At 31.8% G+C, this 16,508-nt stretch overlaps 2 protein-coding genes across 5 annotated transcripts in view; both read right to left on the bottom strand.

Annotated features, from left to right (window-relative positions):
• LOC143202327 (coagulation factor X) overlaps positions 1-7,721 on the bottom strand; it is a 166,319-nt gene extending 158,598 nt beyond the window's left edge. For 3 of the 4 annotated variants that reach the window (XM_076413787.1, XM_076413788.1, XM_076413786.1), the window contains exon 1: positions 7,368-7,720. In XM_076413787.1, coding sequence (XP_076269902.1) covers positions 7,368-7,436 — 69 coding nt within the window. In that variant the 5' untranslated portion in view covers positions 7,437-7,720. Of the gene's footprint in view, positions 1-7,367 lie in introns of all 4 variants that reach the window. The other variant, XM_076413784.1, reaches the window with a different exon arrangement.
• Positions 7,722-14,948: 7,227 nt separating this feature from the next.
• On the bottom strand, positions 14,949-16,210 carry LOC143202041 (uncharacterized). The gene is made up of 2 exons (XM_076413307.1): positions 15,933-16,210; positions 14,949-15,830 (listed from the first exon to the last, which is right to left on the bottom strand). The coding sequence occupies exons 1-2, from the start codon at positions 16,207-16,209 to the stop codon at positions 14,965-14,967; spliced, it is 1,143 nt and encodes a 380-aa protein (XP_076269422.1). The 5' UTR covers position 16,210; the 3' UTR covers positions 14,949-14,964.
• Between the last annotated feature and the right edge of the window lie 298 nt (positions 16,211-16,508).

Here is a 16,508-nt window from a genome sequence, read left to right as displayed (position 1 = left end):
TGATTAGTTGGTAGTACTCAAAATAATATTGTAATTAGACAAATAGGTTTAGGTAGGTATTAAGATCAATTGTGTATATATTGGAATATAAAATACGTGTAGTAGATATAGGTTAAATACGGTTTTTGCTAATTTTTATTTAGTTATTACAACGATTATTATGTACATATTTTATTTTAAAATAAATTTTTTTTGTGTTAAAAATCTAAGTTTGATTATTTTTTCATTTTTAGCGAGTTTCTTATTTATTTGCTGAAGTCGGTTAATTTTTTTATTAAAAATATTTTTTGGATAATATTGATATTTTTGTACCAGTAAAAAATTGTTTTTGTTGACCAGTATTTTATCAAAAAAAATACAAATACCGATAATTTCTCTAAAAAAATTGAATTTTCAGTTTGATATTTCTCACCTCCAGTCTGCTTTAAACATTTTAGCTCAGCCGTAGAAATTCGGACTGTTGCAAATAAATATCGATATGGTTAGAATGAAGTATCGATGTTTTTCTCCATGGCGGGAATCCCTATATTTTCCCATTATTTAAGTATAATACACCGATAGAAAACTACCCGCACTAACTAAGAAAACGATTATTATGTACATATTTTATTTCAAAAGGTTTTTTTTGTGTTACACACAAACAATCTAAGTTTGATTATTTTTAAATTTTTAGCGAGTTTCTTATTTATTTGATGAAGTCAGTTAATTTTTTTGTTAAAAATATTTTTTGGATATTATTGATATTTTTGTACCAGTAAAAATTATTTTTGTTGATCAGTATTTTATCAAAAAAATATACAAATACCGATAATTTTTCTAAAAAAATTGAATTTTTAGTTTGATATTTCTCACCTCCAGTCTGCTTTAAACATTTTAGCTCAGCCGTAGAAATTCGGACTGTTGCAAATAAATATCGATATGGTTAGAATGAAGTATCGATGTTTTTCTCCATGGTAGGCATTCCTATATTTTCCCATTATTTAAGTATAATACACCGATAGAAACTTCTCGCACTAACTAAGAAAAAAATATTATTAAATGCTTGTATGTATTTTGATCTCTCCAACTAATTAATCTGAACAAGTAAACAAATGCCTGATAGGTAAACTCTACAACAATCGCTCGTCGCAACTTACGCTTCATGCTTGTTAGTTGATATTGCTGTTTTTTGCAACTATACGTTGGAGTTTGTTAAATATGCGTTGATAAACATCTGCAGCAAGTTTCATTCTGCTTTAGCAGCTTGTAATGCACCTTGTTGATCTCATCATATACATAAGAAGATTTTATGTCCATAAATATTCTTCTTTGATGGCGAAATGGATGCCTTTCCTAGACTAGCCCATGACTTTTAGCACTTGAGGTTATTTTAGAAGTTCCATATTATATTTCCGCTCATAATAAATTAATTACTAGCTTTCTGGATTCGCCATTTCAAATGGATTTACCGCACGAGATATTAACGGTCAAAAAAGTTAAACATACAATAATGAGAGAGATTAATATTAAAAAAGCTCCTGGTTATGACTTAATTACTGATAAAATTTTAAAAGAACTATCAGAAAGGATATAAAACTATGAACATTTATATTTAATGCTATGCTACGAATTAATTACTTCCCTAGTGTCTGGAAAGTAGCTAAAATATTAATGATTCTTAAACCAGGAAAAATACCGGAAGATGTGACCTCCTACCGACCTATAAGTTTATTACCGATAATCTCGAAAGCTTTCGAGAAATTATCCATAAAAGAGCTAAACTATATAATAGAAAAAAGAAAAATTATTCCAGAATATCAGATTGGCTCTCGCAATAAGCATGGGACTATAGAACAAGTGCATAGACTTGTAAACAAAATAAACGCTCACCTAAATGCCAAAAGATATTGTTCGGCTGCTTTTCTGGACATATCTCAGGCTTTTGACAAAGTATGGCATACGGGCTTGCAGGTTAAACTAAAGAAACTTCTCCCTCATCCGGACTATCAGTTACTAAAATCGTATCTCACTGACAGACATTTTATTGTAAATCAAGGCGATGAACATACCGAATTAAATCCCATATATTCAGGAGTTCCGCAAGGTAGTGTACTGGGTCTAGTACTGTATCTTCTGTATATGGCTGATCTGCCCACCACAAAAATAACAGCTGTGGCAACATATGCAGACGATACAGCAATCTTAGCATCCCATGAAGATCCAGTCACAGCATCAATAAACCTACAAACCCACCTGGAGCAAATACAATTATGGTTGAAGCGACATGGCGCATTAAAGCCAATGAAACAAAATCGACGCATATAACGTTTACCCTGAATAGAAGAACATGTCCACCAGTGAATATCAATCATCGTCAACTCTCCCAAGCAGAGCATGTTAAATATCTTGGTATGCATTTAGATCGACGCCTAACCTGGAAGAAGCATATACTCTCTAAACGGAAACAACTGGGACTAAAATTATATCAAATGTATTGGCTCATTGGGCGCAAATTCAAGTTATCATTAGATAACAAGGTATTGCTGTATGAGTCTATACTCAAGCCCATTTGGACATATGGAATCCAACTATTGGGTACCGCTAGCAAATCTAATATATCCATCATTCAACGGATCCAAAATAAGGTGTACTATATTTCAAAAAAAGTGATACAACGCGATATTCCTCTAGAACCTATAACGAGTGTAATTCATCGTGTTTGTGTGAAGTACTTCGAAAGAGTATCAGTGCATCCCAATGTACTCGCTAATCAGCTAAATATGCGACGTGACAGTAAAGTGCGTAGACTAAAAGGTTTAACACCACCTGATCTGATTACTGGACATATGTAGACTTTAGAATAAGCTTTAGAATAAGAAGAATTAATTAAGATAATATTTTATACAGAAGATTGCTTAATGAAGTGACAGACATAAGAAATACTTATTGCCAATAGGGCAGATTGTGGACTCACGAAGAGTAATAAAAAAAAATACAGAATTTTTTTTTTGTTGAAACCGTTCAAAACGAAGTTTCCAGTTAATTCATATGGTAATCATTTTTCCCCCTTTGAGATTTCCATCGTATATAAACATTTGAAAAAAATCAAAACTGACATGAAATATGATGAAGTGCGAGCATAAGTTTTAAGAGAGCTTAATAATCTTAGGAAACAGATGTTTTTAGGGCGACAGTTTTCAAATCTAAATGCATAATAATCCAATTAATAGATAACTAACAAAAAATTTAATTCAACCCAGTTTCAAGGATATTTTTCTTATCAAAACAAATTATTAATTTAACACACACGCTTCTGTTTCTATAGTTTTGATGATATAAAAATGAATACCACTTAATCTACTGCACTTTTTATTATAACAACAATCATGTACTGTAAATTATTACATTGTAAAAACCAAAAGTTGTATATGGCGTTTACTAAGTTAACTGTGCACAGTATTAATTGTAGTATTGGTGTTATCACGCGAACTTGAAAATAATCGGTGATTATATCGAATAATGCTGTGAGGATTGAGTAAATATTTTGAAAATACTTTCAAGGTTCGAATATGATATGTATTTTTAATATACAATATTTACTGCTAATGTTTTTTTACTGTACACTGTAAGTACGCATTAAATACGTCTGATATATTTTGTTATATTTTAGTTTTGAATGAGAAACATTTCTAGAGTACGGCAATGAGATTTTCTTTCCGTCCAGGTTACTTTGTATTCTAGCGACTATTGTTCTGCCAGGTAGCAAGCAAGTAGGGGAAAATAAACAAACTATTTCACTTGACTCCGAATATATATTTAATATGCTAATTTTATTATGATCCTTCAAAATAAAAATATTTAAGATGCTATTTTTATATATTTCATTTAATTATATGATGTAGAAAAAATATTTGCTGTAACAGGTCAATTGAAAAGTTTCCGACTTATCATAGTAAAACACATTTTTTTAGCAAAATTAGTTTTTTTTTTATTCCGCATAATTCCCTTCAAGGGTGATACACTGATTATAGCGACTCTCCAACTTACGATTTGTTCTTTGGTTCAAAAATAGACGTCAGTTTCATCACCTCTTTATTCGACGAAAATTTCTTCTCAGCGAGCATTCTTTTGAGATCTGAGGTGGATGAGAGAGCAATTCGAAGCCCAATTCATGGATTGTTGAAACGGTGCATTGTCTTCGTGAAACAGCACTTTCTTTTTCTTCAAATGCGGCCGTTTTCGGCGATTTCGACTTCTAAACGGTCTTATAACGCTATGTAATAGTCGCTGTTGATGGTCCTTCCTTTTTCAAGGTAGTCAATGAATATTATTCCAAGCGCATCCTAAAATACAGACGCCATAACCTTACCAGCCGACTGTTGTCCAGTCCTCTCGGATGACTGTCGCTTGGATTTCGGAGTGAAATGAAGGAGCCATGTTTCATCCATTGTCACATATCGACGCAAAAACTCGGGTATATTACGCTTGATCATCTTCAAACATTGCTCCGAATCATCAACTCGTCGTTGTTTTTGGTTAAAAGTGAATGATATGATGTGCTAAACGTCTTTAGAGGGTCTGCTATTTCATTCAGTTTCAATTTACGGTCATTCAAAACCATTTTGTGGATTTTTTAAATGTTTTCGGCGGTAACAACCTCTTTTGGGCTTACACTGCGTTCACCGTCTTCGGTGCTTCATTTCAGGGCAGCGTCCGTAAATTCATCATCAACTCGTAACTGCTTCAACCGTATTTTTTCCATTCAAAAAGCAATCAACACGCGAAATTCCTTTATTATCCATTTTTTTCACAATTTCAAAAGTTACTTCACTCATAATGCTATACTTCATAAACTAATGATCCGACAGCTGTCAAATTTATATATGCAATTTGTGAGGGTTGGGGCTAACTAAAAAAAAATATGGATTTAATTCTAGTAGCGCCATCTATGTTCCAGGCAGGGGAATTTTCAATTCTCCGGTTGTCTACTGTGTTTTAATTAAACTATCATAACTATCGCTTATATAAGTTCATATAAGCATATAATAAGCTAATATTTCTAGTAATGGATAAGATCTCTTACTGAAAAGTCTCTCAAAATTACTCAATTTTAACATTTTTTGCGTCTTCTTTATAAAACAAGAATTGTGCTATTAATTTTCTGTTGATAGACATGAATTATTTCATCAAAATAAGAGGACATGAGTGCTTTCGGTTTAGTTTAATTAATTGTTTTTTATGATATGTCTAATGAAATTAAAATATAATGAAAAACTAATGAAGCTTAAATGATAATAAAATAATCTTTGACAGTCGATCATAGTAGTTTAGTTCATGTTTCACTCTCCATTTTAAACATAGTTTATTTTTAATTTTTTCACTGAATTTCGGGTATTAGACTATGTGATATCTTCTTTGTGATATTAGGTCACGTGATGTCTTATTTCTTTTTCATCACTCCAATGTTTCTTGGATGTCTATTTATACTGTCTTGTAACAATTGTGAAATAACCTAACCTAATTATTAAATTACGTGATTTTGACATTTCTCTACATAAAATAACAGTTTTTCGTTGAGCATTACTGAGTTATTCAGTGTAAACAGATGCTTATTCATTGCTTTTGTGGTTTGATTTGAAAGAAGCTGCTGCAGAAGCCCATTAAATACTTCTGACTTAACTTTTACTTAAAACTTATGCTGATACTGCTGTCATATCCCAATTTTAGGTTTTGAATTTAACAATTTAAATGTGACGATTTTGATGTAATCGACATACATTAAATCGAAAACTGTATTTAATCAATAATTCACTTTTAGATAGCTTCTCAGTTGATAAATAGGAAAGATCCAAAAGGAGAAAATACTAAAGAATAAAGGGATTTTATGTGGCGTATTATAACTGATAATGAAAATTGGATCTACTTCGATGATCTTCAAGTCAATCAATCAAGTGCAGATCGACACCGAAGCTGAATATTCAATGTGTAATGATATTATTTAATAATATTAAATATTATGAGCGCCTAAAACTATATGAAAGGATGAAAAAGAATGCATATTTCAAGTATTTTTCTAAAAAAAATTAACAATAACGAGTTACAGATGCAGTCAGATTCCTCTTTCCTCTTCCAAGGGATCTGCGCGAGTTATAGGAGCTGTGAAGGATAGATTGTAGCAGCTTGAAAGGGAAGTTCTGCAACCTACGCCACTAGACATAACACCTTATGAATTAGTACCATTTGTTGAGATTAATTCAGCGTGTCTGGACGGGCACAACGCTTTCAAATGCCGAAGAAGTGCGAAAATAGACCGATGATTGGATTGACATACACACATATAAACATTAACATATAAACATTAATATTTTGATACAGTATTACCATATTTATCGAAAAAGTTATACAATGTTAGAAACAATGACTAGAATACGTGCAAGCACCTAATATAATTAACATATGTTTTAAAAAATTTAAATTATGTTACTGTTTCTCATTTTGCATCAAAACTTGGACCAAAGTTGGTCAAAAAATAGTTACTCAAGAAATATTACAACGTGTCATATGTCAACAAAATACATTTTCACACTTAAAACTATTACTATTAAATTGTTTTTAATTTAATTCTATATATTATTATGCCAAATGTTTACGATAAGTTTGTATATTGCTAACATTGTATTGTTACAAAAATAATATATCTTAAACATTTCCCAATGTCGTTCAAGAATAAAATGATTTATATCTTACAGTGAAAGTTTAACACTAACATATCTGTCAATGTCAAGTGCATTAGTGTTGCCAAAGTCGAAATTATACGCATTCCGAACTATAGTTAGAATTATATATTTGAAAATTTTAAAAATAATTTAACTAATATTCTTAACCTTTTTAACAAAAACACTGCAATTATTTTGTTTTATTCTTAATATTACTGGTTTGATTATAAAATTATTTGTACTCGTATTAAATATCCGGTGGTATATTGGTAAAATAGTTAAAAATAAACGCATATTTATTTTAACCTATATCTTAAAAGTTGGATTGAACATTATTACTAAAAATGTATTTTTAATGTCGATAAACCATATACAGCTAATTTAACCATATTTTTTAAAAAATTTTCTTATGTTTTAACTGTAATTGAGCATTACTTAATGTTAAATATATAATATAAAATATCTATTATATATTTAGCAATATTATTAGCATTTAAACTTCGTTACTAAAATGTAAATTAATATTTTTTATTACGGAATATCTTGTACCAGGAAGTATTAAATACATATTAAAATGAAATATTTTATGTTAATGCGCTTTTTTCGCGTCCACAAATAGTTGCAAATTTATTGTATTAACATGTTTTTTATGGTAAAAAATTCGCAACTTACCTGGTATTTGGAAGATCCTAAACAGAAAAGATAAATGAGAACAAATAAAACACCAAATAAGTTACACATAGTTTTCAGAATTTCTAGTAATCGCGCTAATATTAAACGAGAATTAGAAATTTCCCCGAAAATTAGACAGAATTCATTATAAATTTAATTACATTATCTACGGACTTATTCCGACACTTTGGCTGCGAAACAAACCGACATTCACATTCATTTTATTAATCGTAATAATTTGTAGTATAAAGCTGGCTAAAAAATAATGCGCGACGAAAGATTGAAAATGCACATGGTACGTAGGCTAACGGACGGGTTGGTTACGTATCGTCTTTCGAGTTGCAAAGCGTACTGAGAGAACAGGACCTGGTGCTGTTTCAAATAAAACCTAGCCCAAAACCTGATCTCAGATACGATGCGCCGACGAACTTTTCGGTATAATGCCGTGTGGTTTTTTTTTCGACTTTTTTTCGATCGATTGATTGTCTAGTGACAACTAAATCAATGTTTCGGTCTCATCGATACATACAGTCTCATGTTTATTATAGTTTTTATCATAAACAATAAATAATAAAATGACAAATAAAGGTGTTTATAGTAATGATTATTTTTATTTTTTATGGTATGTAGTAAATTACTCATTAAATGATCTCTTGTCTAAAATTTAATTATTTCGTCCTTTTCTAATGTCTACATATGTCATATATACATACATACATACATACATACATATATATATATATATATATATATATATATATATATATATATATCACTTCACTGTCATTTCGCATATTTAGTTAATTAGCGAATACATTGGGATGGACTAACTCTCTTTCGATCTACTTCACAACAAAACTTTGAATTGGTTCTCTTTATTGGTTCTAGAGGAATATCGTGTTATGATGGTGGTTATGTAGACTGGCTAGCGTGTCCGCATAGTTAGAATCCATATGACCAAATAGGCGTAGGTATAGATTTATACAGTAATATCTTGGATAATTTAATGGTAACTTGGATTTGCGCCCGATAAGCCAGTATATTTTGTATGTGAGTTTCAGTCGAAATTTTTTCCGTTCCGGAAAATATGCTTCTTCCAAGTTAGACGACCATCTAGTTGTATACGAAGATGGTGCGTCCTTTATTTGCGGGAGTTGACAATTATTGATATTGACTGGTAGACATGTTCTTCTACAAAGGGTAAAACTTATATGAGTTGATTTTGTTTCGTTGGCTTTAATACGCCATGTTTTCAGCCGCATTTGTATTTGATTTAGGTGTGTTTGTAGATTCATTAATGCTGTGACTGGATCCTTATGAGAGGCTAAGACTGCCGTGTCATCTGCGTATGTTGCAACACTGGTTATTATTATTGTAGATAGATCGGCTGTATATAAAAGATGTAGTACTGACCCAGTACACTACCTTGCAGAACTCCTGAATATATTTCATGTAATTCAGTACGTTTATCTCTTTGTTTTACAGTAAAACATACTAAAACGAAGTATTTTCTTGTGTTTTTATGATCCCAATAATTCCCAAGTAAACATTTTTACAAAAATCCAATTAAACCAGAATTTCGGTTTCGGCGCATGCGTATATACAGCTTCTTTACAAATAAATGTATAATAATATAATAATATTTATAATAATATAACTTTAATTCGTAATGTACAATATATAGTATATGATATATAATATATAATATTTATACATAATTTACAAGTAAATAAAAATTTTTGAAATATACACATTTTGTTTTAAGAATTATTAAATAAATTTAAATAATTAAAATTATCATTAATTATTTAGATTGTTTCTAATTTATTGTTATTTGTTAATATCCCAACAACAAAAGGAACAGTACTTGCAACATTTGCCGACGATAGAATTATCACATCAAATGATACTGTACCTCTGTCTAAAGCTATAGAAATAGGACGAATCAAATGGATTCACGAAGTGATATAAGATTTCACCTAAAAAAAGAAATAAGGTTTCTAAAGCACTGCAGCGTGGAAGCAATACAGCTACTGGACAACCCGCAGGAAATCAGAAGATTGATGCGAATCAAGCAACACGAACTTATTTAGTATATAAGCGTATTTTTAACTTTAGATTAAGTAGATTAGTTTTATTTTAACTTAGGGAATACGTACTGATGTATCACTCCCGTACTCGCTTTGCTTGTGTATTTATGCAAGTACAACCGAACAGTAGTAATAAATTAATTTGTAAATTAAGATTGTACTGAGCGTATCTAATATAAGCTGTAATTAATTTAAAAAATCTTGAAAAAATATCTAAAATGTCTCTAGACTGTAACGCCCCATTAAGAATTTCAATAAATATAGTGAATTTAGGATGGCTTCCCGAGGGGATTAAGTCTGATAAACAGCAAGAGAAGTTAAGTTCAGCTTTCAATGTGGTAAAAAAGTGGCATTCTAAAAGTATATGGCATACCGAGTATGGAGAGCCACAGCATAAGTAGTGGACAGGGGGGTAACCAAGCTGTAATCAGCACTAGCCAAGCTGAGTAAGACCTGATATCTTCTGAGATAGGCCCTAATTTGACCAATCGTCAATCGTTAGGTTTAATATAAACAACTATTAAGATTTCGTATGTAAACTCATTTACAGTAAGATTTCAGGTTGGCGCACCTGTTGCTTATTGTGAGCACTCCGGTAGTTACCGCCCAGCATTGGCTAAATTCGCACTCTATTATCTTATGCTGCGTACTTGTCTTCTACTATTGTCCCTATATTCTGGACTATGTTATACATACACTCTACACCCGATGTTCGCGGTTCATCTCATCTCAATTTTGACCCCCGTTTAACATATGTGATTACCCTTAGTTAAGAGTACAAAATCCGACAAGAAAACTGATCCCAGTCACGCCAGTAACCAAGTTGTGTAAGACCAGATGTCTTCAGGAATGATCTCCAAGTGGGTCACTTGCCAGTCGGTAGGATTAATGCCGAGGACTGAGGTTCAGAGCCCACGTTAAATAGTACGTCCAGTCCAGATAAATCTTCGTTGGTCAAAAGGAGACTGTAAAGTACATATAAAAAAACGTTTTCACCCCACCGTCTCTCTCACTATTATTACTTCTTTAATGTTCGGATTGCGCATTCAATCATATTTTTTGACGATTTCTCTGTTTTCTTATTGTTATACTTACTATATCAGTTGGGATCATTTGGATGCATAGCAACACTGGATATTCATTAAAAGCTTTTAATTTTATTGTAATTTGAATGATACTGTTTGTCATCTATTTCGCCGCATGTCTAAATCCGTTTAGAACACAAACAATCAGACGATAAACATGTTCTAAACTTAGATAATATACAGGTTTAAAAAATCTTCTTTAGCAAATTTTACACTTAATTTAAAAACAACTTATATGGGGGTATAGAATGTAGGGAATATAGGGAAATATACAACTAGGGATATAGAATTTAGTATTTTTAATTAAAGGATTTAGTAAATACCTAATTCTTAGAAAATTTATCCTGAGTTAACTGCTACAACTACGATGATAATATATTGATTGCAGCGTCAAACAATCATAACGCCTTCTATGGTGTTCAACAATATCTTCTTCTTCATATATATTTTTATTGTTGAGCTTATAAAGTTCATTACATGGCGATATAAATAACCAGTTAAACATTGTATTTATTATATATTTATAGTTGTATGATAAGATGTTCCAGAAAAGAACTCAATGTCAACGATGACAAGGATATCAAACAAACCGGTAATTATTAGCCTTGAAATCTTATTTTCCTTCATTTATTATAAGATAAGATGTTCTTATTATTATTGTCATAATTAATCAATGCGATTAAAATAAATATATTTTAAATAAATACAAGCATGAATTAACAATTAATGTTCTTAATATTCAGTGTCGTTTAATAAACAGGTTCCATATTTTTGTTTCTTTTATAGAAAATTATGTAATTACTAATCTATGCTCTTTGTTCCAGTTCTACTTGCAATCAAAATATTTTGAAACTTAAAATTAGTACGCGTTGTTCATTATGAATTTCTTCCAATAAATTGGTCAAATTGTCAATAAGAAATTTTATTTGAGTATTATGATTATTTGAGTATATTATTGAAAACAAATTAGCTCGAACTGCTTGCCACTTTGGATTTAGAAACATACATGTAGCATTTGATAAAGTACATTGTATTACTGGTATAACAAAAAAAAAACGTTTGAAAAAAAGAAATGTTGATCAGAAGTGGTCAAAGGCTTCAGTAAAGTATCGCACTTCATTAGCAAATAAATTACCTAGATAGACGAGTCAGATTCTGACAACCAGATTATCTGATCACTACTTCAGAATGTATTGTCTGATATTTTATTGATTCGTCGTTTAGGAACCCTAATTATTAATGAATCTTTGAATTAATTGATATGAATTATTGCCCCTAGAAATGCTGAAACTCGCAGGATTAAAATTAAAAAAGCTTTCATAGCAGTTTGCCTTTTAGGTAAAGGTTTGAATTTCCCGTCTTAAAAATGCTTCGAAAGCATTCATTTGAAACAAAGAAGATCGAAAAGTGAAGTAAGGTTTAATGTATGGTGGAGGAATCACAGATTTAAAAAAATAGCATTGTTTGTAGTAGGGTTATATATGCGTAACTTTATCCGAAACTTTAATGGAATTTATCTCGAAATTACATTTTTCGAGATGGCGGACATGCTATCTCAAGTTCTATTGAACTGATTTACTTGAAATTGGGTGTGAATCTTCTCTATAGATTATTCTATCGTATTGAAGTAAAACTATAACAAAATTAATTTTTAATGTTTTAAAAATTATTATGTAAAATTATTATATGTATTAGTTTATGTAAAACGAGGTAAGCGCACAAATATCAAAGACACATACAATGTTTTTACTTATTTTTTCAAAGTTGCTTCTATGCTGTAATGGTTAAAACGCTTAGCTCCCAGACAGAGGTCGCGGGTTCGACACTTGTCTTTTGTTGTTTAGTTAAAACAGTTGTTCAATCACCTAGGCTAGGTGGCGGACCCCCGGGGCCTGAAGCGTTCCTTATATTCAATTATTGTTTCTTTATTCTTATTTCTCTTCATACGGGCTGCACCTTTACTTGGCCTACATATTGTACTATAAAATAAAATAACCGCGTAATTTATTGAGTAAATATCTAACACTAAAAAGAGAAAAATGACTTCAGAAATAAATAAGAAACTCAATAAAACTTAAAACATAATCAAACGTAGATTTTTACCACCAAAAAAAATATTTTAAAATAAAATATGTACATAATAGTCGTTGTAATAACTAAATAAAAACCGTATTTAACGTCTCTTCTACACGTATTTTATATTCTACTATATACACACAATTTAGCTTAATACTCACGTAAACCTATTTATCTATTTATAACTAGCTGACCCGACAGACTTCGTCCTGTCAAAAAGATTTGTAATGTGGCAGTTTTTGTGCCTACGTATTTTAAAAAATTCTCCTGAACAGAACCATCACCCTGGTGATAGGGCGTTGTGAATAAAAAATAATTAAATAAAACATATATAAGGATTGAAAAGTAAGTAATCGCTTTATTGTTAATCATGTGAATCATAATTATTATTATTATTATTATCATTATATTGCTTTGTGGTATACGATGTTTTTTGTTTGATTACCTGGCGCATAGATAAACAAATCTGATGGTTTTCCAACACGGGAACAGGCAACATACAATTGACCATGTGAGAAACATGGGTTTTCTAGATTAATACCACAAACACTTAATGATTGCCCCTGGGACTTGTTTATAGTCATAGCAAAAGCAAGCCGTCAACATGTCTATAGGAAATTTGCCATTACCAATGTCAATGAGTTGTTTAGAAAATATGTTTCCAGATTGGTCATTTTGCAACTCGACACGCATATTCTTGCTTAAATGAAGTACTTTAACATGTTTCCACAAATTGGAGGACTTTAGACATGCATTGAGTTCATCAGCTGGCGTTGATCGTGGAATCACTGGCAATGTTTGACGAAAATCTCCTGCTAATAAAATCATTGCACCACCAAATCGGTTATTATTGCTACGTAGATCTTTTAAGGTTCTGTCTAAAGCCTCCAAAGATTTTTTATGTGCCATCGTGCATTCATCCCAAACAATCAATTTACATTGCTGCAAAACCTTTGCCATTGCAGAGTTCTTCGAAACGTTGCAGGTTGGAGTTTCATTGCTTTGCATATTTAATGGCAATTTTAGTGCTGAATGGGCTGTTCGACCACCTTCAAGCAAAGTTGCTGCGATTCCCGACGAAGCGAGTGCAAGTGCAATTTTATTTTGTGAGCGAATTGTTGCTAATATTAATGAAATAAAAAAAGTTTTTCCTGTACCACCAGGTGCATCTAAGAAATAAATCCCTCCAGTTTCATCATTTGTTACTTTCATAAGATTTTCAAATACATACTTCTGTTGTTCATTTAACAGTGGAAGATTTGTTTGAATTTATTCTTTCAAAGCGTTGAGATCATACAGTCTTTCTCGATGCAACTCTTGGTTAAAAGCGTCATGCATTGGACGATTGGGCGCGGTCAGGCCTAATTGAATTAATAGTTTGTTTGACATTATCAAGCACATGTCCTCAATTGAAATCAATGCTTCATTGTAAATTTCTTCACTGATTTGTATATTTGGATTTCCCATTCTATTCCGTATTTGATACAAAATATCATCACACATATAATCTTTGTACTTCATCCACAAATCAATTGGGTTTGATGGGAAGCATGTAGATATGATTATAGAAAACAATGTTCGTATTTGATGAGTGTGTGATGATATTACAGCATCATTGAGAGTTTGATCCCAATGAGCGTCATTTTCAAGCATTTGCAAACGTTGACAGGCTTCTCTGTAGGATCCACACAATTCACCATCAACAGTTCGTAACTGTTGGAATGATGTTGGGCCACGTACATTGACTAATAGCAGTCGTAAATAAAAACATTCATCATTGCTTGGATGTACTGAATAAATCCGGCCAATCGCATCGGTGGAATATACATCTGTATATCCTGGAACTGGTTTTCCTTGTTTCCGTCGTATAAATCTCCTTGAGGATTGATTCCAGGTATAATATTTTGGCATTTCAGAATATAGCAATGTTTGTGCGAAATCATCGTTTTGGCATGTCTCAAAAAAACTGGTTAATGTAGTAGATGGTGGCTGAGCAGCTCTTTGTACTGCGTTCTGTGCTGTAAAATACACTCTTTGTCCATTTTCTAAATGCACAGCTAAGTGAACAACAGAAGGGTGTCTCTCATGAATAGGAAAAGAAAATATTCGCCAAACTGCTTCATTACTACTGACATAGCGGCCCATTTGGTATTGGGTAACTTCATCATTAGAATTCTCTGCACCAATTCCAATCACAGCCATATCACTCCCTTTGGTTACATATTTGCAAATGTATTTAATCGATTTCACTGAATGGCAAGATTCAACGTTGATGTGTGCTTTGAATGTCTTTGATAAAATGGGTGAATATGGAACAATCCAACGATTATCTATTTCAATATCTTGTTAATTTAATTTGACAATTGTTGATTTTCCATTGTCTGCTGTCGATCTGCGACGATACAATGGATAACCGTCATTACCAGTAATTGTTTCCGATATTAATGTCCGTGGATATCGTTTTGAACATTTACCATCCATCATACACGGTGAATTTTGATTAAGAGTTCCACAGGGACCATGTATCATGTTTTTGATAACTACCTCATGCAATCCAGGATCTACTTGTACATTAGGGATTTCAGCTGATATCACTGCATCAACTTCATTTGGCCTTATCTTTTCAACCAACCAAATCAAAATGTGTGCATGTGGCAATCCTCGTTTCTGCCACTCCACAGAATACATCCAGCAGCGTGTCTCACCAAACACATTATGTTTTACGATGAAATTCATTAAAGATTTCAACTTTTGTCTAAAGACTCTGGCTGTAATATCATGACGATCAATGGATGATTTCCCAGGTAATAACTCCTGCTTAATTTCTATCCATTGCGGATTGCATGTAAATGTGATGAACAAATCTGCTGTACCATAATGACGAACATACGACATGGCATCTTGAGCATATTCGTGCATATGCCGAGGGCTTCCGATGTATGTTGCTGGAAGAATAGTCATCCGACCGACATTCTGTGCATTTCCATCAGTATTAATCGCATCTCGAAGGTGAATATACTCTTCAGATCGGAGTTTGGTTTGATTCAACCTGATGAATGTTAATCTCTCCGTTTCAATTTTAACATACATGTCATCAACATATTTGTGATATAATCGCCGACATTTCAATATGTGATTATCTGCATTTTCCCGAATCATTAGGCGGTATGAATAATAGTTCATTGAACTGACTTTTTTGTTGGTTTCAGAACCTGTAAACAGATTTTGTTTTAATAACATTCAAATATAAAATTAAAATACATAATATAGTGACTGAGATATTATCGCCATAGCTAAACTAATATTTTAGTTACCTGTAATGGGATTTATCATTTTTATTGATAAATCGTAGCCATCTTCACCTTGCCAAAATATAATGGGATATTGCAGTGCATCATATGAGCGGTGTGTTTCCTTTATAGGTTGTAATTGAAAATTCCGACGATGTAAAACAATATCACGGGATTCCAAGTTTTCTCCAACTACAACGATAGCAACTTCATCAATAGTTGGTGCATTAAAACGTCTTGTATGTTGACCTGCAGGTGTTTTATCAGCTCTGATTACAATTTTGTGATTATCGGATGGCATCAGATCCAGGGTAAACAATATAATATACCAGATAAACAATATAATCAATTGATTGTGTTGATGAAATAAAGTTTGTAATTGTTCTACAATAGACCTTTTTACTAAATTGTTATGTGCACAACGCAGATCAATTTCTTGTGGTGAATTGCCCATAAAATAAATTTGCAGGAATTTGTTGTCGCTATCTGACACTGGTAACAGTGAACCTGCTCTGTGATATATTTGCCCTTGTATCTGTAAATAAAAAAAATATTATGGTGTGGTATAAATTAATGGATTGTCAATGATCAAACTTAAAT

This window comes from Rhynchophorus ferrugineus, unplaced genomic scaffold (assembly GCF_030347505.1).
Source record: "Rhynchophorus ferrugineus isolate W39M unplaced genomic scaffold, kcgeb_rfMv2 rfM9, whole genome shotgun sequence".
In the NCBI taxonomy this organism is placed as follows: domain Eukaryota; kingdom Metazoa; phylum Arthropoda; class Insecta; order Coleoptera; family Curculionidae; genus Rhynchophorus; species Rhynchophorus ferrugineus.
Note: the sequence above shows the minus strand (reverse complement) of the source record. Positions and strands in the feature narration are given on the sequence as shown.

What these genes read in the sequence shown, in the direction of transcription:
- LOC143202041 (XM_076413307.1), bottom strand. Translation starts at nt 16,209, where the DNA reads ATGCCATCCGATAATCACAAAATTGTAATCAGAGCTGATAAAACACCT. An exon ending in AATGATAAATCCCATTACAG is followed by an intron (nt 15,831 to 15,932) that starts GTAACTAAAATA and finishes ATCTGTTTACAG; the next exon opens with GTTCTGAAACCAACAAAAAA.